Below are 23,358 nucleotides of genomic sequence, written 5' to 3'. Positions count from 1 at the left end.
AGGGAGACTAAAGTCAGTGAATGAGACTTAAGAGGAAATATAATCAATCTCTTGAAAGCAGAGTAGGAAGAAATTAGAAGAGGGAAGAATATTATCACATGCTAATCAAGTAAAGAGTAGATATGGTAATGTTTTAAAGGTATGATTAGATATAAATCCTTAAATCCTTACAAATCCTTCAAGAGCTCAGATACAGAATGATGATGTTCACTTAACTCTGCAAATCTGAGAAGTCATATCACTACTGGGGAAGGAGGAGATGGTGACAATTGTGCAAAGTAAAACATTGTATTTTATAAGAAGTTGTTAGATCAGGTAAAGAACTTTATTTTGGAAAGTGTGTTTTGAAGGAGCAAAGGAAGAATCTAGGTTATGGGAAGATGTTTGATGGCTCTGGAGCAACAGAGAAAGATTTCCTTTGAAGTGATAAAGGAAATATGAAAAAGATAATTCATTCTGTTTTTTTCTTTTGAGATGAATTTTAAGAAATTTTGGGTAATTGCAGAGATACTTGTTTAAGTGAAAACATGAGTAAGAGTTTATATGGAATGATTCTGTTCTTACCAAGAAGGTAAGAGTAATGGATTAAATTTTAGCAGTTTGAAGATAATCCTTCAGATAAAAGGCAGCAGTTTGATGTTAAAAAAAAATGGGTAAGCAAAGAGATAAGACATCTTTTCCTTTTGTCTCTTAGAGTTAAAATAGCATAGTAAAACTGATTTTACGTTTGATTCATGTTGTTATGGTATTTTTGGGTAGATGCGGTGAAAGCTTGTACAGATGAGAGCCTTACCATTGAGGAAAGAATAGAAGTCTGCCTTCCACTTTATACAAACATGATTGCCCTGCACCAGCTCCTAGAGAGGTAAAATTTAATTGACAGGCAGTTACCCCTATGTTAAAATTGATCTTTTCATGTATTTAGACATTTTTTGTTGTTGTTGTTAAGGTATGAGGCTGCAGTGGAGCTTTGTAAATGTTTATTGGAATCATGTCCCACAAACTGCCAATTATTAGAAGCCCTTGCTGCTTTATATTTGCAAACAAATCAGCATGACAGAGCCAGAACAGTGTGGCTTACTGCATTTGAAAAATATCCTCAGAATGCAGAGATTTTTTATCATATGTGCAAATTCTTCATCTTGCAGGTAAAAAATTACTCCTAATTCTTAAAATGGGTTGTTTCAGATTTCTTTATCAGTAGCCTCCTTGGGAAGCATTTCCTGTTTGTATTGCCCTTTGCAAGATGTAGCAGGTATTCATTCTCTCTCTCATAGTTCTCCTGTTGCACTTATTACAGTGCTTTGTAATTTTGTTTATAGCTGATTTACATACTACACTAAGAACTTCTTGAGGGCAAGAACTATGTCTTATTCCCCTTTATAGTTCCAACACCTACCACAGTGTCAGACATGTGATAATATGTTCAATAGGTTTTGTTAGATGGAATTTTACCCTGTGGTAAAGGATGATATACTATTGGATGATATACTACTTAATGGTTGGTTTGATGTAATTCAAAGATTAGAATACAGAAGTTAGCTGAATGTATCCCATACTTAACTCTATCACCTATCAATTCAGGAAACTTAAACAGTGATTTTTTTTTTTTTTAAGGCCTTCTCCTCCTTTGAAATATTTTAATTAAACACTGTAAGCCTGATATATATCCCCCCTCCCTCTTTTTTAAATAGAATCGAGGCGATAATCTTCTTCCATTTTTGCGGAAATTTATTGCATCCTTCTTTAAGCCTGGGTTTGAGAAGTATAGTAACTTGGATCTGTTTCGGTAAGTTGTAGAACTCTCGATTGGTAGAGAAATGAGAGAGAATATAGCTTAGTGGAAAAGTGATTCTTTTGTGTGGAACAAATTATATTTTAGACTGATTTTTATATTTAAACACCCAGTTATACAACTATTATGAGGGCATTAGAATAATAAAATTGAAATGAGGTATAAAATATTTCTACATTCTTGGATTAAAGGTACTGTACAAAGGAAGGCTAAGGTAACTTTTCTACTTTGTTATTGTTAATTTTAGCACTCATACTATAGTATATAGCAACTAATTATCCTGATCAATCTCTGATTTTTGAAAAAAAGAATTATAATTTATTTGACAATCTAAAGTAGATTTAAGTAATATATCTGCCTTTTTCTTTTCTTTTTAATTCTAAAGAGAGCTGTTTTAGCCTCTGAAATGTTGAATAAGAAGTTTAGATGATTCTTTTCTCAACCATTAGTTTCTCAGTATCATTATAGAGCTTTGTATTTGTATTTTTTATTTTTGTGTGCTTTGCTGAGAGTTCTTGTTCCAATATTAAGAGGCCACAAAAGTTCATAAAGAATGATTTTTAGGAGAGGTTCTTTTTAGAAGTTCTCTTTCCTTCTTCTTCTCTCTATAGGAGTCAGCGAACATTCCTAAGAGCCAGAAAGTAAATTTTTAAGCTTAAGGCCCTGTAGTCTTTTAGATTTACTCAGCCATGCTGTTGTAGTGAGTAAGCAACCTCAGATAATATGTAAATGATAAGCATGGCTATGTTCCAGTAACACTTGATTTACAAAAATAGGCATAGTTTGCTGATCTTAAAGTAAAACACATCAAAAGGAAAATATGTTGTCATGATTTCTTATATTACTGTATGTTAGGAAGAACTGAAAGAGGGAACACCTAAACTGGATATCTCCTACATTTTTCTTAATGAAAATTCTGATGAGTAAAAATAAAACCTTAACATGTCTAATGCTTGCAAATATTTTTCTTTGGTGCTACTACCTTCCTTTCTACCATACCCCATTATCCTAACCAGCTGTGTTAGGTAAAAGCAGATTTAAAAAATAACTCAGATTTTATTAAGTGGTCATTCTACCCCAGAATTTTTTTTTTTTTTGTCAACATGGAAATTTTGATATTTGAGGTCAGTGTTACTTCCCAGACTTGAATCTTTACATCTGTCCTATTTTGGTAACCAGTTTAATTTACAGTGAGTTTAGTTGCTGTGCTTGAAATTCTGTTCTACATCCAGATTAACATGTTGCAAACAAGATAATTTTAAATGCAAATTAATGGAAAAAATCAAACTATTCTATAAGGAATTTAGAGGTTGTTCACCTTTCTGATACCCAGTTTCTCCCTTGTTTAAATTAGATTGCTTTAACTTCTGAAATTTAGGCACAGGACTAATTCAAGGCTGAACTAAACTCTTCACAGACTTGCTGGTTCTGGTTTTCCCTTGGGCATGGAGGTAATTGGTTTAGCTTAAAAGAAGATGCTGCCAGTTTCTGCTTTGGTAACTAATCAAAGATTCAGATCTTCTTGATGAATAAATAACAGAATCAATAAAAATTTGAAAATAGGTTACCTCCAAACATTGTTTATTAATAATTTATCATTACCAAGTCATTTTATAAAATAGTCTGGTTCATAATTCACCAAGAGTTAGGAAAAGCCTGTGCTTAGTTTATTTAAGGCAATACTTCAGCTCTTGTCTACACAAAAATAATGCATTTCAATTAATTTATGAAGTCTTCTGAGTTAGATTTAAGGAGAATGGCAGTGGAGGAAGTATTTTTGGTATTGCCATTCTTATTATCCATACATATCTAAAATGTATAAATATAATTAGTTTTTAATAAAAGTCAGTGCTCTTAACAGGTTTAAAATATTTGAAAAAAAAATTTTATTTTTGGAGGAGGTGCTAGGGATCAATCTCAGAACTTCACACATGCTAGGCAAGTGCTCTATCACTGAGCTATCCTCCCAGCCCTCAAAATACTTAATTTTATGAGTAGAAATTATAAAGAAAAATACTTGGCACTGTAATATTTACCTGGAATCAAATTCTATCAACTATTTCTGTGTGACATGTAGTATAAAGATGACAGCCAGAAAGAACTGGATGAGGCAGTTTTCATCTATTGCATATCATTTTTTTTTTCTAACCCTTAGTCCCCTTGCAAAGACCCTTTCTTTTTTTTTTAAATTTTTTTAATATTTATTTTTTAGTATTTGGCAGACACAACATCTTTGTTTGTATGTGGTGCTGAGGATCGAACCTGGGCCACATGCATGCCAGGCGAGCGCCCTACCGCTTGAGCCACATCCCTAGCCCTATTGCATATCATTTTGAAGATTAAGAGAATATCTAGAAAAATGAACTTGGATTTCATTCATTTTACTGAAGTTAACCTTGGATTATACATAGTCTTTCATGAATTGGATTTATGAAAATTATTTCTTTTGACTCACTTCAGGAAGCTAAGATTCCCTAGAAGTGAAGTGGTTAACCCAGGATAGTATAACTAGTTATGATAAAGTCAGGATGATAACCTGACTTCTATATGTCCTGTTTCTTGTGTATGCCCCCACCCCAGCCTAATCTATTAAAATTCATTACCTTCAGTCATTTAAAAATCAAAGGTAAATCATTGTACTGGATTTCTATGTTCAAGATCAGTATATTTCATTTAAAAACATTGTTATTGAGGACGCTGGTAAGTATTACATATACACAGATTCATATACATTGGGAGGAAAGCTGAATTCATCAGTCCAGTAGATTTTTTTTTTTAAACTGATCAGCTTCTTAGAACTTTTAATATCCTACTATGTATTGTGGTTTTCATAAGGGAAATAATGCACAACATTTCCAAACTTTATTTGATCATGAACCACTTTTTGACAAGTTCCTTATCAATATTTTGTAGAGTATACTTTGATATGTCTAGTATTAAACATATGGGTGTGTGTGTTAAGTGTGTGAGAGAGATCTTTTTTATATACCAGGTTTTGTAAATTTTAAAGTACATTTTTTTGGCCACAAGAAAGCATACATTTTTGTGAGAAAATTTCAGATAATAGCTAGTTTCATGTGTTCTTTTGTATTTTAAATTAGGTTTAATTAGATTATGATGGTTTGTTTGATAATCTGTGTGTGTACAGGCATAATTTCAAACTATATTTGGGTTTTGTTTTTTTTTCTCAGCTATCTCTTAAATATCCCAGGACCACTTGACATTCCAGCCCGTTTATGTAAAGGGAATTTTGATGATGACATATTTAACCACCAAGTTCCTTATTTGTGGCTGATTTACTGGTGAGCCATTATCCACCATGGAGAGAAATGTTGCATTCTAGTCCTGCATTTTGCTATTTACTACCAAATTACACTGTGTTAGAACTAATCTCGTGTTAGTCACTGAAGCAGAATTGAAGAGGTGCTATGGTTTATTACATACTAAAGAAGAAAGATCAAAAGAAAGATTTCATTGTAATAATATCTGTGATGTTTAAAAATATATACTTTGTCATTTCTTTAGCTTAATAGAATTGACCTGTAGACATGTATTTTCTTTCCTTTCTTAAACAGCCTTTGTCATCCTCTTCAATCAAGTATTAAAGAGACAGTGGAAGCATATGAGGCAGCCTTAGGAGTGGCCATGAGATCTGATATAGTACAGAAGATTTGGATGGAGTAAGTTTTGTTCTGTTAAGAATGGGATTTTAGAATAAGGGGATAGGGTGGGGGAAGGGGATTAGTTTTTGGGGACTTAATTTTTCTAAATTTATAATATTTTTCTTTTGGCAGTTATCTTGTCTTTGCCAATAATAGAGCTGCTGGATCCAGAAATAAAGTCCAAGAATTCAAATTTTTTACTGATTTAGTGAATAGATGTTTGGTTACAGTCCCTGCCCGATACCCTATTCCTTTTAGCAGTGCTGATTACTGGTCCAACTATGAATTTCATAATAGGGTAAGAACTTGAAACTTTTTTCTTTAGATGTTTATACAGAACCAAGCGTCTTTAAAAATGACTACTATTTTATATTAAGAGAGCTTTTCTTAGGACCATTTTCCTAGCATTTACTGCTCTTGACTATGATTCTTATTTCTTCAAAATTTAGGAACAGTGTCCTTAAGGTTCACTTAAGATAAATGTGCATATTGATTGTCTTGTATTGAAGAAAATTTAACATTGAAGCAAAATTGAAGGATGTTAACATTTGAAAGATCAAATCAAGGATACTGTGGTGATAATATCTTAATATTTTGCTTGAGTAGTTAAAAATTTTACTGAATGAAAAACTTTTGAAACTTCAAAATAAATAAGAATGGGCTTATCTATTGTAGCTGCTGTTTCTGTTAATATTTTGTCAAGCAAAGATAACTGTACATAAGGCGTAAGAAAGCTGAAATCAGGTGGTTTAAAATTTTAAGAGGAGAATCTAATTAATGATATATTTACAAAATGGTGTCTTACCATAGGTAATGAAACAAAGGGTTTTTTGCTTATTTTCACAGACCCTTTTAGTGCATTGTACGTAAGCCAAACGATCCTACTAAAGCTCAGTATACACTAGAACATATATTTTTTTGTTTTTGTTTTTTATGGAGTGGTTCTGTTGCTAATCAGGATAACCAATTATTATGCTTTGTACTTCTATGCCATTCTTTATCCCAGGATCTCAAACCACTTTATGGACATTAAGTCATTTACACTCGGGCATTCCATGAGCAAGATGTGGCAGGTATTAATAGCCCTATGACTTGCCCAGCTATACCACAAGTAAAGGTAGACTCAGGGATGAAAACCCGGACTCCTGGCTTCTTGTCAGTGTTCTGTCCATGGCTCTCATCACTAGACCATATTTCCTAATTCATATTTGGAAAGTCACTAATATAATTAATGATAGGAATTATAACAGCATCATACATTATTATAATTTATACATTCATGTCTTAAAGGCCATTTTGGTTTTCTCATTAAAACACATAGGTAATTGGATTTCACATTTTGGTCGAGTTCATTTTTTTCTCCCCCTCAACCTTTACAGGTTATTTTCTTTTATTTGAGCTGTGTTCCAAAGACCCAGCATTCCAAAACCTTGGAACGGTTTTGCTCAGTTATGCCAACTAATTCTGGACTTGCACTGAGGTAAGAAGAAAGAAAATTCTTTTGGTCCATCTTATAAAATGATTCTTGAAAACTTTATAAAATAGTCTGTACTTCCACTATTTTGTTATGGATATATACTACTTTAATTTCAGAACTATTAAGCCAAATTACCTATTCATACAGTCTGATGTAGCCTGGCAAGGTGATGCACTCCTGTAAACCAGTGGTTCAGGAGGCTCAGGCAGGAGGATCATAGATTCAAGCCAGCCTTAGCAACTTGGGGAGACCCTGTCTTAAAAAATAAAAAGAGGTGAAGATATGACTCAGTGAACCTCTGGGTTCAATCCTTTGTAACCCCCCCCCCTCACCCCAATCCAATGTTAAAAAGCTGGTCACTTTAGAAAACTGCAGATTTTAAGGGGGTAAATAATTTAAAGAAAGTTCATCTGTGTTCCTCAAGCACATACCAACCTGTCCTCACATGTGTGTTACAAGCAATAAACATATTTTACATGGCAAGGGTAATAGCTTAAGAGGTTTTCATATTTTTACAGATCATTTAATCTCAAATATTAACATGCATTGGAATCTTCTAGGATTCTCATTTAAAATGTGAATTCCAAAACTTAAATCTTTAAACCACATTTGAGAAGCATTGATCTAGGGATTCATACATTCAATTAGAATAAGGAAATTTCTGAGCATTTCTCTGTGGTTTCTCTGCCCTGATATAGTAGACCTATTTTCACCCTCAACAACTGTTTTTAATTCCAAAAAGATACTTTAACATGTGAATACTTCAGCTTCCATTTGTGCATTAATTCCCACTGTGTTAGTTGTATCTTTGTTTATTATGGTTCATAATATTTACCAAATATTTCTTTGTATTTTAAAGTATTTGCCTACCACTTAGCACATATGTTGGTAAAATGGTATGAATTTGAAAAAAAACCCCTCAAAGGCCACAGGTTGTGACAGAAGTAATCATTGTCTTTATAATTAAATTTCTTAGCAAACAGGCTGATCTGCAGAGGCTAATAAGAGAAATTTGAATTATGAAACATTTGATAAAACATGTGAAACAGAAAATATGGTTATATTTTGACTAGTTTTTTAACATGATAGGTGTTTTAGAATACAGGTGATTGTTGGTTTTGTTGGTAAATCCTCACTTTGTGTTTTGGTACTTATTTCTTGTGGTCATCTCTGTCTCTTCCCTCATCCTCATTTTAGTTTGTTGAAGATGAGCATAGACCTTGACTAGATCTGTTGATATTTTGTTTTACACTTTCCTTTCCCTGGGGTAATAAGAAGCATTCTACAAATATTTGCTTAATAGCCTTGATGGAATTTAACCAGACTTTACACCTCACCAGACATTCTGTTCATAGAGCACATATGGGGTTCCCTGTACTTGCAATGCTTTGTTCATTTTCCTGAATATACTTTACAGGCTACTTCAACATGAATGGGAAGAAAGCAATGTTCAGATTCTGAAACTTCAAGCCAAGATGTTTACATATAATATCCCAACATGCCTGGCCACCTGGAAAATGTAATGCAACAATCATGTACATGTTTTTATAGCTATTGCTTTTATGTATAAGGTTTGCTCCAGACAGGTAAATCATTTGAAATGACATCTATTTTTTTCCCTTTCTGGACAGATCTCTAATTTAGATTTGTTTTTGGCACTTGCTGTGGTTTAATGCTAAGAGTGTGAGTGCTTATTAACAACTGCTTCTAAAAGCAAAAAAAGGACAGTTTTTTTAAAAAAATTTTCCTTGAAGGAGAACGTTTAGATAACAAAACTGTTAACAAGTGAATAAGTCTGTTTACAGACATTTTAAGACCATTTCCTTTCAAATGTGGGGTTTTCCCCCTGTTATAGTCTGATTTCTTCTTTCTTTTAAAGGTGTTAGGGCCAGGGATTTTTTTCACTAGTAATTATGAATATATATTTTTTCATGAGCGTTATTGATGTTCAAAACACTTGGTCTGCTCTATTCTTGTAAAGTTGATAAAAATTGTTGAATTTTTCTTTTCACTGTAGGTTACCCTCCTTGGAAGTGTAGCCTGTTACTTTCAGGAAGTTTTGTACTCAGATTCCCACAGTCAGTATTCTGCCAGTGGTGTTTCATTTTGTGCAAAGATATATAAATTTTTCTTTTCCTTTTTCTATATTCCTTTTTTTTTTCCTTAGAGCCATTGCTGCTGAGATTGTTCTAAAGGGGCAAAGAGAGGTAAGTTACAATTGAATATCAGATGGGTCTCTTTTTTTTCCTTTTAGTTGTTCTGCCCCTTTTATTGACTTCTCAGTTTAAAAGGATTAAGGCATAGACGTTAACATTTCAAGTACTCTAATAAATGTTAGGAAACTACAAAATACAACACAACCATTATGTCTTGAATGTTAATATTTTGCTAAGTATCACTCTTTTAAAACAGGATTATGAAGGTATTTTTTTCACCATGTCTTCTGATGGAATTGTGTGTGTATCTATCTTATAGGTCCACCGTTTATATCAGAGAGCCTTACAGAAGTTACCTCTTTGTGCATCACTATGGAAAGATGTAATGCTTTTTATCTTTTATTTTACCTTGATGTTTTCCTATAAATTTTCTGCATGTGCCATATCCATTGATGTGGTAATGCTCAAACTCTAGCTATGTCTTATTTCTATACTTCCCTATCTTTTACAGCAACTCTTGTTTGAAGCATCAGAAGGAGGTAAAACTGATAACCTGAGAAAACTAGTTTCCAAGTGCCAAGAGATTGGAGTCAGCCTAAATGAGCTCTTAAATTTAAACAGTAACAAAACAGAAAGCAAGAATCACTGAACACTGGGTGCAGTCAGTTCTAAGTCCTTATAATAATTGCCAAAATTATTTGAATGATTCTTCAAGATTAGGCTGATCCCTGGCTAAGGTCTGTATAAAGCAGACAATAATGATCATTTCAAGTCCCTACAATATCCTGTCCTTAAAACCGGAAGCAATGAACATGATCCTCTTCAGTTGGATAAATGAACTTCCTGTTTGGCCTGCTTCTAGGCCCTTCCAGATTCTCATAACATCATGTACGTAAGTATAGCTCCTGAAAGTGACTGACATTTATTTTAATTTTACTTTGTGTTTTTTTTTTGTTTTTGTTTTTGTTTTGTTTTGTTTTGTTTTGTTTTTTACTTTCTCCCTTTATGTTGTGCTATTCCTGATTCACTTGACACTCTCTGATGCCTGAGAGATTCTTGTTTGGGATTTAATTTCCAGGGCTGTGTTTACAGTTAAAAAGCAGGCAGTCCCTTTTAGTTCTTCCTTTTTAAATCTTTTGAGATTCTTCATTTCAGGATTTAAAACTTAAGCAGTCCATCTTAAGGAAAGTGTAACTGCCATGGCCACAAGTCTGCTAGTTGCACTTGAATGTTCTAACAGGGTTGTTTATTGCCCTTTCTACGTTCTGGACTCCTTGCCGAGACTGTTTAACTTGAAGATTAAAGAAACTATTGCAAATGCCAGTGCATCAGAACCTAAGAGTGGTCAAATATTATGTGCAATTTTTTTGTAAAGAAATTTTAATTTATAATAAAGTTTAACAGTTTAAAGAACAGTTAATATTTGAACTGCTTTGTATTGAAATACTACTTTGTAGTATTAAAGTTGTTCATATAAAAAATATTTTTAATATAAGTTAACTTTTTAAAACATGTTGCTGTCTTTTTTCACTTTTCACACTGGTGGGGATGGGTTAAAGTAGGAAATATGGATATTCACCATATTGAAAAAATATCAATACTTTATTAACTCTGAAATTACTTTCCATTAAAAAAAAAATCCAGTGATTTTTTTAAATTAATGGGAAAATGGGTTCTGTTCTGTTTTGAGGACTGTGAATTGAATAGACAGGTTTAGACTACCATTAAACTTATTGCTCTCAAAATCAGTTCTTAGAAACTATCTCCCAACTATAGTTTGGATGATTTGCTCAGTGACATGCTGTGTTAAATATCAATATGGCCAAATACGAAGGAGACCTTAATTTTTGTTTTGTTCAGTATGTATTGAATTGTTTACACTTTGACAGAAAAATAATGATACAAACTATTAAAATTTGGTAAAGGTTGCTACATGCAATCTGTTAGAGACAGAGTAGCAGCCCATGACATAACACACTTGCACATCTTTTCATTTGTGTAATGCTTAAAATAAAACCATGTTTTGAAGCATTATCATATGTCTACCAAGCAGTATGTATTTGTCTAGTAAGTGCTATTTGGTGGGGTTAAGAATAGAAACAATTTTTCTAGTGTCTTTTGTTTACCCAAAAAAAAAAGACCTGGAAACTTACTGATTTTTCTCTAAAATCAACAAATTTTGGGTGGAATCCCAGAGAGATATCCATCCCTTCATTGTATGCATTTGAATATTTAACCTTAATAGCTTTTTCTACTCTTGTTATTTGAAAACTGTAGTTAGGTGCTTAGAATGATATTTGTAGTCTGTTTCCCCATGGTTTAATGGTTGTGATATTAACTAGAATGTCTTGGTTTTTAGAAGATAGTGCCAAGCTTTGAGCTTTTGTTGCACTAACAGTTATATCAGCAATAACTATTGGACCTGTTTTTTTTTTTTTTTTTTTAATAAAGAGTACTTTGAATTGGTCCATTCAACTCCAGAGTCCATCCATGCAGGCTATACACTGTAAAAACTCCAGGGTTTGATATTCACATCTCACACACAGTCATGTAGGAATAGGTCCTATTTCATTTTGATCAGTGGTCTTGTTGCTATTTAAAACTGTAAAGTTATCTTATAAAAAATTATATTGCCTTAAAAATATCATCTTACATCATATTTTTTCCCTGTCACTTTCCAAACGTACTCTAACCTCCATGTACAAATAGCAAATACTATTTAAGAGTGAGGAATATGTTCCTGTTATCATGCCATATTCAGTTTTTTTCCTTAATGAAGGGCTCTCAGTATATAATGATTAAATTATTAGGCAGAATTTTGGATCAAAGTTGATATGACTGTTAAAGTAACTTGAATATAAAAATATTGAACATATTGTACGACTGAAATCTTTCGGTAAAGAAATGTCATACAGGAAGAAAACACTAGTCATTGAGAATTTTAATTCTCGCATCTCTCAACCCTAACTGGAGGAAAAAGACACACAAAAGAAGCATTTTAGTCTGTGTAGTTTTATCTCTGATAAAGGAAATGGAATGGTAGATTATGATGTATTTTTATGTGTTTTTCTTCATTTTAGAGAACAACCTAATATTTCTATTTGCCTTTTAACGGAAAATGGACCTTGTAACATTGTTGTCACAGGATTATCTAAGGCGGTTTGCTTTCAATTAAAGGGCATATAAACCTAGATCATAAAGTAAGCAACAATCTCCAGGTGCAACATCTAAGAGTTAAAGGCACTAAGCAGACAAGCGAAAGGTGATTAAGACTAACAACAAATATAGAGGAATTTATTGGAGATTGTAGTTCAAATATTTATTTTCCAGGTTATTGAAAAAGTAGGAACATGTCACTAGAGTAAAAAGCAGGGCCAATATTCTCAGTTAAAGCTGTCTTGTGTTCACAGATAAGTCATAATTTCCTTAAGTCTGCTTTCATATTTGTGTTAACATTAGTACAAGGGAAGAATGGGCAAATACAATTTTAGTGATCTTTCATGTTTTAGGATTATACTTACAAGTAAATCATTGCCACTCAGTACAGATTAACAGTAATTATTATGCAGAACATTTTGGAACAAAATGTTAGACTTCTAAGGAACATTTCTAATGCTGTATTTTTGTTTTGGTTTGGGTTTTGTCCCTCATAATTTTATAATTGGGTCTTAAGCTTTCCAAGTTCTGGTGCTCCATAATATAGATGATAGAGCAGAAAAGGGGGGGGAGGTGAAGACCTTCTTTGTGATTCTGTTCTGTAGGCCGCCAAAATGTCCGCTTAACTTTCTGCAGGTGTTCTTCACTTGTATTTTACTATGGGAGTGAGGGACAGTGAATGGCCACCTAAGGTCTTGCTGGTCTGCCCTGCACTTTCTTGCATCTTACACCACCATTCACATAATTCTCCTTGGTAATAGTTACATAGAATTTTTTGAATGTGGTTTGATGCACTAAATGTGAAAACATTTTTCAGCTTTTCCTGACTGACTCCTTTGAGATAGGTAACGGAAAGCCATATCCTTCTTTCACAGATGGTAAAATGGATATAGCATGTGTCTCTACTTTTCATTTAAGTCACCTTCAAAGAGGGACCTCATAACATGTTATTCAAAAATTGAAGCCAATAATGCTACTTTTAAAAATTACATGCTGTTGCAACCTCTATTGTAGAAGGATTTGCACATGTTTAGAAACCTGTGCATATTTTAAAATTTTTCTAAAAAGCTTTTTGCAAATTTTATTCACAACTGACAATACGGTAAGATGTATAAAACTCAATAATAGCCTGTTTAGAAGAGAGCCCTTTTGGAGGCAACATGTGCTTGAAAATCCCCATGCATTTAGAGGAATCTTCGACCCAACTTAAAAAGAGCCCTCTTATGGAAAGTCTGATTGTAATTAGAACTGCTGCTACTACCTTCAGCTTTTTCCTTTCTAACTTCTTGAATAATCCATGAATAATGTGCTATTTCCATCAGTTAGTAGTATCTACAACTTGCAGAGCACTATTTCAGTGCTCTGTGAAAACTACACAGTTGTTTTTCATTACTCTTAAGAGATATGGTTATTGTTTTATTAATATGGAAGAACTGCCTGGAGATTGCCCAGTGTCTTCATTGTTTCAAACTGATTTCTCCAAATGATCTGTTTTAGCCCAGTACCAGAAATGTTTGCAATTAACTGGAAGCTAAGTAAAGCCAGAAATAAAATGTTTCAGTTGAAGAACAAAAAAGCTTGGAATATGTGCTTGGAATAAAAAAAAAGCTTGGAATATATAGTCTCATCAAGAAAGCAGAGGTTCTAGAATATCTGCGGCCAGTGTGATTGGTCTTAAGTGATAGGATTGTGATTAGTGTCAGTGAGTCTGAATTATTTATCCAGTTGAAAGACAGAATTTAATACATGGGAAATGGAATAGAATATTCAGAATAAGTCAATTGTTTTCTAAATGCCATAGAATAACAATATTTTTTGGAAGACTTTAATAAATTGTGAAGGCAATCCAAAATATAAACAAATATGACTCTTCTATGAATTAAGTAAACCCTAAATATAAATGTGAAAATTACTGGCACATGCATTCTACAAGAGCATATACCGTATTTGCCCTTGCACAGGTAATCCAGAAAGTTTCAAAACTATCAGGTTATCCAAAATCAAGGGCAAATTAAATCTTGTAAATGTTCTTACCTACTGAAGTAAGCCTTATGAAAGAGAATGATAGCCAGCAGCCCAAAGGAACTGAGTGGTAGAGGACTGGTGATCTGTTTACATTATTGGAAATAATCAGGGTATCCACTGCCAAGGCCAAAACATAGTCAGCTTGGCACATCAGACAGTCAAATTTAAGAGTCTGCCTGAGGATAGATTTGGCATTTATTTTGTGTTGGTTGAAATGGAGCTACAAAGAAATAGTTTCAGGAAATATAGGCAAGTCAACCAATGTGATGAAAAAGCACATATTTCAAGGATCTGGGTGTTTAATTTAGCTCTACATTAACTGTATAATCATGACAGGCCATTTCATTGTTGCTGATGTCCTTTTCCATCTCCAAATCTACAAAATATGGAAATACATGCACTTAACCTGAGGGGTGTTTAGAAATTATCTTTAAAGACAAAAGAGTTTTGAGTTTAGAATCATTTTCCAAAATGGCAGAGATGCTACAAAATAACAGTTTGCTTCCTCTGGACATATTTTCATCACTTGTCAGTTGAACCTACCAATGCTCATGCATGAGTTAATTGCTATCTCTAAGAAACCCAAGTTCTGAGCATGGTGGTGCACAGTTGTAATCCAGCTACTCTGGTGGCTGAGGCAGGAGGATTTGAATGCCTCTTAACCTCAGCCTGGGCAACTTGATGAGACCCTGTCTCAAAATTGAATAATAAAAAGGACTGTGGGTATAATTCAGCAGTAGAGTACTTGTCTAGTGTGTGGGAGTGACCTTGGGTTTAATCCCCAGTACCCCCTCCCCACACATACTAATTAAAAGTGCTAGGCATATAGCTCAGTGGTAGAGCATCACATCCTGACTCCAGGTTCACTTTCCAGTTTTTGGATGGGTGTGGAGACATGGACTATGGATAAAATTCAGTAGGTAAAATATATTTACCTACTGAAGTAAGCCTTATGAAAGAGAATGATAGCCAACAGCCCAAAGGAGTTGAGTGGTAGAGGACTGGTGATCTGTTTACATTGTTGGAAATAATCAGGGTATCCACTGCCAAAGGTAAGGCCCTGAGTTTGACCTCCAGCATCTCAAACAAAACAAAACTGCCATCTAAATTCAGTGGCTTGTTTTTTATATATTACTGCCCCCAATTATAGCCTAAATTATCCATTCAAAGAAGGTCTTGACCTTAGGTTTTTAAGTCAAAGAGGATCTATGAAAATCCTATCTCTGTTTCCAATTCTGAGAATCTGTTAGCTAAACTACTTTTTGCATGTAATAAAGGATAAAAGCAACCTCTTAATTCAGTACTCAAAAGAGCAGCCAATCACCCAGGCTGTTTTCCACTTTTTATTGGAGTTGTCTATGAAGGGCATGGCAGTGTTGACCAATTTAAACTTACTTATTCTTGTAGGCAAAAGTCATAAAATGATCTCATCAGAGAAGAGGACTTACATAAAGTTTGCATTTAAGATAATTTCCCAGGAGCACACTTTAAAAAGAATTGCCTCTTCTTTCTTTTTTTTAAGCTATGATTTTTTTTTGTATTAGGCGGAGCCTGACTGAAACTGTGATCCCAGTGATGGACAGAGATAAAAATTGCAGAATGCAGGAGCCAAGGATAATTTGTAGTATTTACTTGATTAAATGTGGTTCTCAATAAAAGCAGTATGATCTAGCAGAGTATTTATCAAAATAGTCTAGAATAAATCCAGAGCTTCCTGCAAAGGAGCCTTCTGTGTTAGGACTAACAAAAATGGAAATAACAATGGGTAAAAAAGTTTCTGTCATGAGGTGAAAGTCCCAAGTCAGTGGAACAGGACTGCCTACTGTGGCATTCCATGATAGACCTAGGTTCAATCTTGTTGCTCTGTCCTATGTGACCTCCATTCCCAAAAGGGCCACTACATATGGTTGTACCAGTCACATCCTGCACAAGGGTACATAGCCAAAAGGCTGAAATGGATCAGCTCATCAAGCACCCTTGGGAACTGTTAAAATAGGCATGGTAGAAAGAGGGCCTTTTCTGATTGCACAAAGTGATTGCTTGGACCCCAAGTTCTATGGCAGGGGTGGGCCCTTTTCTCAATTGTACAACAGCACCCTATGGGTTGGTTTTCATGATTTTTAGGAGGCTCTCCAGGGTTAGCCCTTCTGATATGGAAGGGAAAAGGAAGATACACCACCCATCTCCTAAGACTACTTTTCAGGGCCTGGGAATATATAGCTTAATGCTAGAGTACTTGCCTTGCATATGTGCAGCCCTAGGTTTACAAACAACACACACACAAGTGATTTTTCAGAAGCTTGATGTGTGTGCTTTTGTTCTATTCAGAGCAAAGACACTTGGTTACTGCAATAGCTCAAAAATGTAGTCTTAGGTACTAGATAGACAATAAAAATTCAAGTATGTAAAGGAATACAAATTTGTGAGACAACTAAATACCTGTGCCGTGCCATCATCAAGTAAGCAGACTGTAGAGTGAAGTTAATAGCTTGATCCTAACTTGTTCTAAGATCTAAATTAGAAAAACAAAACAAAACAAAAAAAAACATTAAAGCCCTTTCCATTCTGTAAGTCTCTAGTTCTTTGGAACAGGAAAGCTGAAAGCAGTTTCTTTCTTTCTTTTTTTTAAAGAGAGAGTGAGAGAGGAGAGAGAGAGAATTTTTAATATTTATTTTTTAGTTCTCGGCGGACACAACATCTTTGTTGGTATGTGGTGCTGAGGATCGAACCCAGGCCGCACGCATGCAAGACGAGCGCACTACCGCTTGAGCCACATCCCCAGCCCTGAAAGCAGTTTCTAGACTTAGTTGATCAGACAGGCTCAGGAATGGGCATTTAAAAATCAACACTCTTGAGACTTCATGTCATAAGGAATACTATTCCAAGTGCTTGAGGTTTACTAACATTTACATTTTCACAACCCAACAAGAGGCTGCTTTGAATTCATTTTACCGGTATAAACAGTCACAAGAAGTTAATTAGGGGCTGGGGATGTGGCATGCATGAGGCACTGGGTTTGATCCTCAGCACCACATAAATGTAAAATAAAGATATTGTGTCCACCTAAAACTAAAAAATATTTTTAAAAAAAGTCACAAAGATAGTAAATGATAAACTCAGGAGGTTGAGTCCTAAATATGTGCCCTTATTTGGTAACTTAAAACCCCTAGAGTAAAATTGGTCCAATAAATGAGACCGTTGAAGGAATCATTGATAAAGGGTCTCACTCTTTTTATTATCAATTAATAGTGTGTAAGCCTGCCAGAAGCTTCTATACTATTAAGACAGTAGCACCTCAGCACAGTGTTGTTAGACCCTTCTGGGAGTGAGACTCAAGAGGAAAGCAGAGGTAAGAGTTGAAAGAGAAATGTGGAAACAGCTGGATTCACCGTGTTTGAAATCAGATACCCCTGGGTTTTCAGATATTTAACATTCTCATCAACTACCCCCACCCTTCTTAAAAATTGACCTCAGATTCAGTGGAGGTTCTTGTCCTCTGAAATACTGTAAGTTAATTCAGCCCAACACCTGTGGCCCTGTGCCTGAGGAATAACATTGCTGATAGGTCATTTACTACTTAGATCAGAAAAAGAGATATGTTCTTGCAGCTACATTAATTAAGAAAGTAATCAGTTTCTGTTGAAGGCGAGAATTGTGGAAGAATGGGCAATGAGAGAGCTGCATGTTTAGATGCCTAGTGGATAGGGCTGAGAAGCTTTTTCATTGTGCTTAAATTCTCTTCACATTCCCCTTGGATTACAGACTTGGCTGTATGATCATGAAAAAGTTCACAACTCTTCATTTCTAAGAATGGGTTAATAGTAGTCCTTGTCTCACTTGGAGTTCTGAAGACATATAGCATACAGCCAAAGGATTTAGCACGGTATCTAGCTGGAACATGGTAAATAACAGCCACAACTGGTCATACTAGATGAGTGATTGTAGAAGCTGTTTGAAGAAGGATGACTTGGAATGTGGATTAGGGAAGTATTTTGGTATAATGAAAGAAGATAGGGTGACAGAATCTGATTACTTGATTAAACTTTTCATTAGATGAAGACCTGAAGAACAAGTAGAGACAGAATATGAATTAATCAAGTAAGATTTCATTTGAACCAATATTTATTTGGCAAATGAAAGTTCTAAGAAAGCTTTGGAAACAAAATAGTATTGATGAATGAAGATGACACTTGCAAAGACATGAAAAGATAGTACAGTTTTTTTTTTCCCATTGAAGATTCCCCAGTGTAGGAAATGTGCTAAGGAAAACATTACAGTAATCTAGATCTTTGCTCCTTATCTTCTGTATCTCTGGGCACTTCTGGGAATTTGCTAGAAAAGCAAAATCTTAGGCTCCACCCTGACCTACTGAGTCAGAATTATATTTTAATAAGTTCCCCATGTGATTTTATGCATATTAATATTTCAGAAACACTATTGTAGGCTAGAGAGATATGCATGGATTTCCATTGTTTAAAATAGAAAAGAATGAAGGAATGTCCCAAATTACTGGACATCTATTTTATTTTTTTTTTTTATTGGTTGTTCACAACATTACAAAGCTCTTGACATATCATATTTCATACATTAGATTGAAGTGGGTTATGAACTCCCAATTTTACCCCATGGACATCTATTTTAATGTCTGAAATACAATAGCTGCAAGTCACATAGTTTTTTTGTTTTGTTTTGTTTTGTTTTTGTTATTTTATTTTATTTTTATTATTTTTATTTTTTTTATTGTTGGTTGTTCAAAACATTACATAGTTCCTGATATATCATATTTCACACTTTGATTCAAGTGGGTTATGAACTCCCATTTTTACCCCGTATTGTTTTTGTTTTTTGACATGAGGCGGTGAGGTGATACCAGGGATTGAACCCAGGGGCTTTTAACCACTGAGCTATATCCCCAGCCCTTTTATATTTTATTTTGAGACAGAGTGTGACTCAGGTCTCCTAGGTACTTGTATCAAACTATTGGCCAGCGCTGCTATCAAGTCATCTGAGGCTCATGTGGTTGTTTGCAGGCCTCGGTTTCTTACCACACGGATGGTTACTTAGCTCTACCTGAATAGCTCCATGGCAGAGTAGCTGACTTCCTCCAGCATGAGCTGATAGACAGGGAAGGAACCAAAACCAGAAGTTTTAGTCTTTTATAGTCTAATCTTGGAAATGACATACTGAGATATCTATTGGTCACACAGCTTAGCCCTTGTATGAAATAAGAGGAGATCACGCAGAATACAACAGACATGAGTATGTCAATATGTAAATCAATGGAAGTGTAACTGATGTGATTCTGCAATCTGTATATGGGGTAAAAATGGGAGTTCATAACCCACTTGAATCAAAGTGTGAAATATGATATATCAAGAACTATGTAATGTTTTGAACAACCAATAAAAAAAAGAAATGCAAATAACAGTGGGTACTGATCATTGAGAGGTGATTTTGGAACCTGACTGCTACAATGATGGAAGTGCTTTTCTCTGAGCAACCAAACTCATCAATAGGTCCAGGTGCAACTTGCACAGGTGGGAGCCTTTTTAGTCCCTGTGGAAAGGGAGCTAAGACAGTGTATGAATTGCAGACCACAAACAGATGTTCAGTCTACTTATAGGGCTAATGATGCAAGCAGAAATGGATTTTAGTCTTAATTGGATGGGGAAGGCAGAAGAGTATGGAAGCAAAGAATATCTAGTCAGTGGAGACAGCCTTCATATTCCAAAATATTCGAATACAGAACTGTCCCAGCAGTCTTTTAATTCATACTTGTATCAAAAATTGAAGAAGGATGTTTAACTCATAAGTGGATCAAATTGATTGCTCTAAACAGGTTATATCTCCTGGGTATTCTGACTTTCTCATGTCAAAGATTGGCCTTCGATACTGAACCAAAGAACAAATAATGATTATAAAACAATGTTGGAATCACTTTTGCAACTCTTGTAACTCCTGTTATCAGTAGGCCTGCAAATAGTGAAATAAGCTTCCATTATTTTGTACCATTTCCCTTTGAAATGAAAATGCATCCTTCTGCTTCAATTCATAGTACCTGCTTCTTCATCAGCTTGGTATCTTTAACCTATGCAATCTGTTACACTAAACCAACCCAACACACTCTAAATCCTGTAAGCCATAAACAATTAAAATCACAAAAATAAATTGTATAGAAGAGGAGTCATTCATCTCCATTGAATTTTGGCTGTTTTAGGTACCCCCCAGTCAAACATGAAAAATATTTAAACTTTTGTTCATACTACACAGATATTTAGAGGAAAAACTGAATATTCCAGAGATTGTAACAGGCAAGAATCAACTGCCCAATCTTTCTCTAGTTATTACAAGAAAGCAACATATCAAGAATTCTTGTTTTTCCATTGGGAAATAAAGTTACATTATTCAGAAACAAAGACATATGGTCTAATTTAGATCATAGACCCTCTATACCCCCAGAGGGCCAATTCTGCTCTTGTTAGAAAAAAAGCCTTGGGCAAAAAGTACAGGATTTAAACATTTTATTATTTTTTTGGGGGGGCCACTTCCTTGTTTACAGCAAACCTCAGTGATTAGCAACTTGTTTTTATTTTTTTGTGGGGGGAGGGGGATACCAGTGATTGAGCCCAGAGATGCTTAACTACTGAGTCACATGCCTAGCCCTTTTAATTTTTTATTATGATAGGGTCTCACTAGGTTGGTTATAGCTTCACTAAGTTGCTGAGGATGGCTTCAACTTGTGATCCTCCTGTCTTCACCTCTTGAGCCACTGGGATTACAGGCATGCACCACCATACCTGGAAATTAGCAAGTTTTGATTAAAATGTCAAGCAAGATCATTTTCTTAGCCAGATGCAGTGGTGCATGCCTATAATCCTAGCGGCTCGAGAGGCTGAGGCAGGAGGATTGCAAGTTCAAAGTCAGCCTTAAGAATGACGAGGCACTAAGCAACTCAGTGAGACCCTGTCTCTTAATAAAATAGAACATAGGGCTGAGGATGAAGCTCAGTGGTCAGGTGCCCCTGAGTGCAATCCCTAGTAAGCCCCCTCCAAAAAAAGATCATTTTCTTACTATGAAATGGAGATTATAATTTAAGAAGTTATTCAAATAAGTGTCAGATACATATTAACAGTAAATCCCTCCAGTGAAAATGAAAACTTTTCTAAAAAGTTTGTGTATCACAATAAACTATTTTACTTCTTTTTTGACTTTTAGTGTTAGTGTCCTTGTCCTTTCAGGCTGCTGCAACAAAAATACTATCAACTGGCTGGCTTATAAACAACCAACATTTATTTCTCAGAGTTTTTGGAGACTTAGAAGCCCAAGATCAAGGAGATGGCAAAGTTGGTGTCAAGTGGGAGTCCATTCTTCACAGATGGCAACTTCCAGCTATGTCTTCATATGGTGAAAGAGCCAGCTAACTAGCTGGGACCTGGGGTCTCTTATAAGGACACTAATCAAATTAATGAGAGCAGAGCTTCCATGAAGCCTCCGCCTCCAATATTATCTTATGGGTTAGTACTTCAACATTCACATGAATGTTGAGGATACATAGATATGCAGACAGTAGCAATTGTAAAGTGGACTGTTGACACAGAGTATAATGTAAATATTTTATCAACTCAATATTATAGCTGAGCACTCTGAAGAAAGGGAAGTAAAGAAATTTGCCAAAGGTCATGCAACCTATAAGGGTTGGAGTTGGAATTTGAACCCAGGATACCTGGCTGCAGAATCTGAATACACAGTCACTGTGTTATGTTGCCCCTCAAAGTAACCACTCTGATTTTTTTTTTCTGTACTGGGGATTGAACTCAGGGGCACTTGACCACTGAGCCACATTCCCAGCCCTATTTTATAGTTTATTTAGAGACAGGATCTCTCGTCATTGCTGAGGCTGGCTTTGAATTTGTAATCCTCCTATCTCAGCCTCCCGAGCCACTGGAATTACAGGCATGTGCCACCATGCCTGGCGGAATGTTTCATGAATAATTACATTAACCTAAATGCGTGCTACATAAATTCTTTATAGGTAAAGGTTAATAAGGATAGAGATGTTGACCAAGTAAATCTTTTTCCTAGTCAATGTATAATAGCCAACGTTTGCAACCTTTTTTAAAAAAATTTTTTTTAATTTTTAAATTTTTTTTAGTGTAAAATCAAATTTCTTCTGTATGCCTCCCCTCCCCTTTTCTCTAGACTTAGGGTGACCATCTTTCTTTTCCCTTTGTTAACTGTTCTCCCTTGCCCTAAGAGTGATAGCTTAGTTCCTCCTATTAATACCTTGCTCCTGTAGGCGGCAGGGTGCAGTAGTTCTCAAACTTTAGCCTGTAACAGAATCACCTGAATGGCCTGGTAAAACACAGATTGCTAGATGCCACTTCCAGAATTATGACTGGACTGAGGCTTCAGAACATGAATTTCCAACAAGTTCCCAGGGACCATACTTTGAAAATCATTAAAGTAGCTGTTGACAGAAATGTCCCTAGGACCCATCTTCACTCTATACCAGACAGGGATCTTAGGCAAATTAATAAGCCTTTGTGCTATAACTTCATCATCTAGACTACAGAAATGATAACAAGACCCATCTCATGGGCTTGTGTCCCAATTAAATAAGGTATTGTACATATAAAGCACCTAACGCACACCTGGCAATGATTAAATCCTCATAATAACTATTATGGTGGGATCGGTTTTCCAGTTAAACATCACTTGAAATATATTTAAAAATAAAATAGAAGCTATTAACAATGAAAAGCTCTTATCTTCCCTGCAGAGGGAGTTCCATTAATGTCACAATCCTCACATCTTAGTATACTCACTCTTTTTCGGGGGAGCAGGAATGATTGATCTTTTGGGGACTTTGGGAGAGAAATCTGGCCTGTTTGGGTAAGCTTCTCCCTCTCTTTTTTAAATCTTGGAAGTAGGCTGTCCACAGAAATCATGAATCCTGCTGCTCCCTGGAAAAGATATAGAGTCTCTCCTCTGTGTAGGGAGACTGTGATCTAATACTACTGGTGACTGGGAAGAGAATATGGCAAACTCTGGAAAGTTCACTTGCCAAGATATTTAAGCCATATTGGG

At 35.1% G+C, this 23,358-nt stretch overlaps 1 protein-coding gene across 4 annotated transcripts in view; it reads left to right on the top strand.

Moving 5' to 3' along the window:
- Window positions 1–10,590, top strand: part of ZFC3H1 (zinc finger C3H1-type containing) — a 49,108-nt gene extending 38,518 nt beyond the window's left edge. Inside the window, exons 25-35 of one of the 4 annotated variants that reach the window (XM_081311055.1) lie at window positions 760–865; window positions 950–1,148; window positions 1,695–1,789; window positions 4,987–5,097; window positions 5,371–5,475; window positions 5,590–5,755; window positions 6,837–6,937; window positions 8,352–8,453; window positions 9,102–9,141; window positions 9,410–9,472; window positions 9,602–10,590. In XM_081311055.1, the coding sequence (XP_081167181.1) occupies window positions 760–865; window positions 950–1,148; window positions 1,695–1,789; window positions 4,987–5,097; window positions 5,371–5,475; window positions 5,590–5,755; window positions 6,837–6,937; window positions 8,352–8,453; window positions 9,102–9,141; window positions 9,410–9,472; window positions 9,602–9,739 (1,226 nt within the window). In that variant the 3' untranslated portion in view covers window positions 9,740–10,590. Of the gene's footprint in view, window positions 1–759; window positions 866–949; window positions 1,149–1,694; window positions 1,790–4,986; window positions 5,098–5,370; window positions 5,476–5,589; window positions 5,756–6,836; window positions 6,938–8,351; window positions 8,454–9,101; window positions 9,142–9,409; window positions 9,473–9,601 lie in introns of those variants that run through there. The other 3 variants (XM_081311054.1, XR_014024164.1, XR_014024165.1) reach the window with 3 other exon arrangements.
- Window positions 10,591–23,358: the final 12,768 nt, after the last annotated feature.

The sequence above is a fragment of the Spermophilus citellus genome (assembly GCF_964194105.1).
Source record: "Spermophilus citellus genome assembly, chromosome: 10".
In the NCBI taxonomy this organism is placed as follows: Eukaryota; Metazoa; Chordata; class Mammalia; order Rodentia; family Sciuridae; genus Spermophilus; species Spermophilus citellus.
The sequence above is the reverse complement of the archived record's forward strand: the minus strand, read 5'-3'. Positions and strand labels throughout refer to the sequence as shown.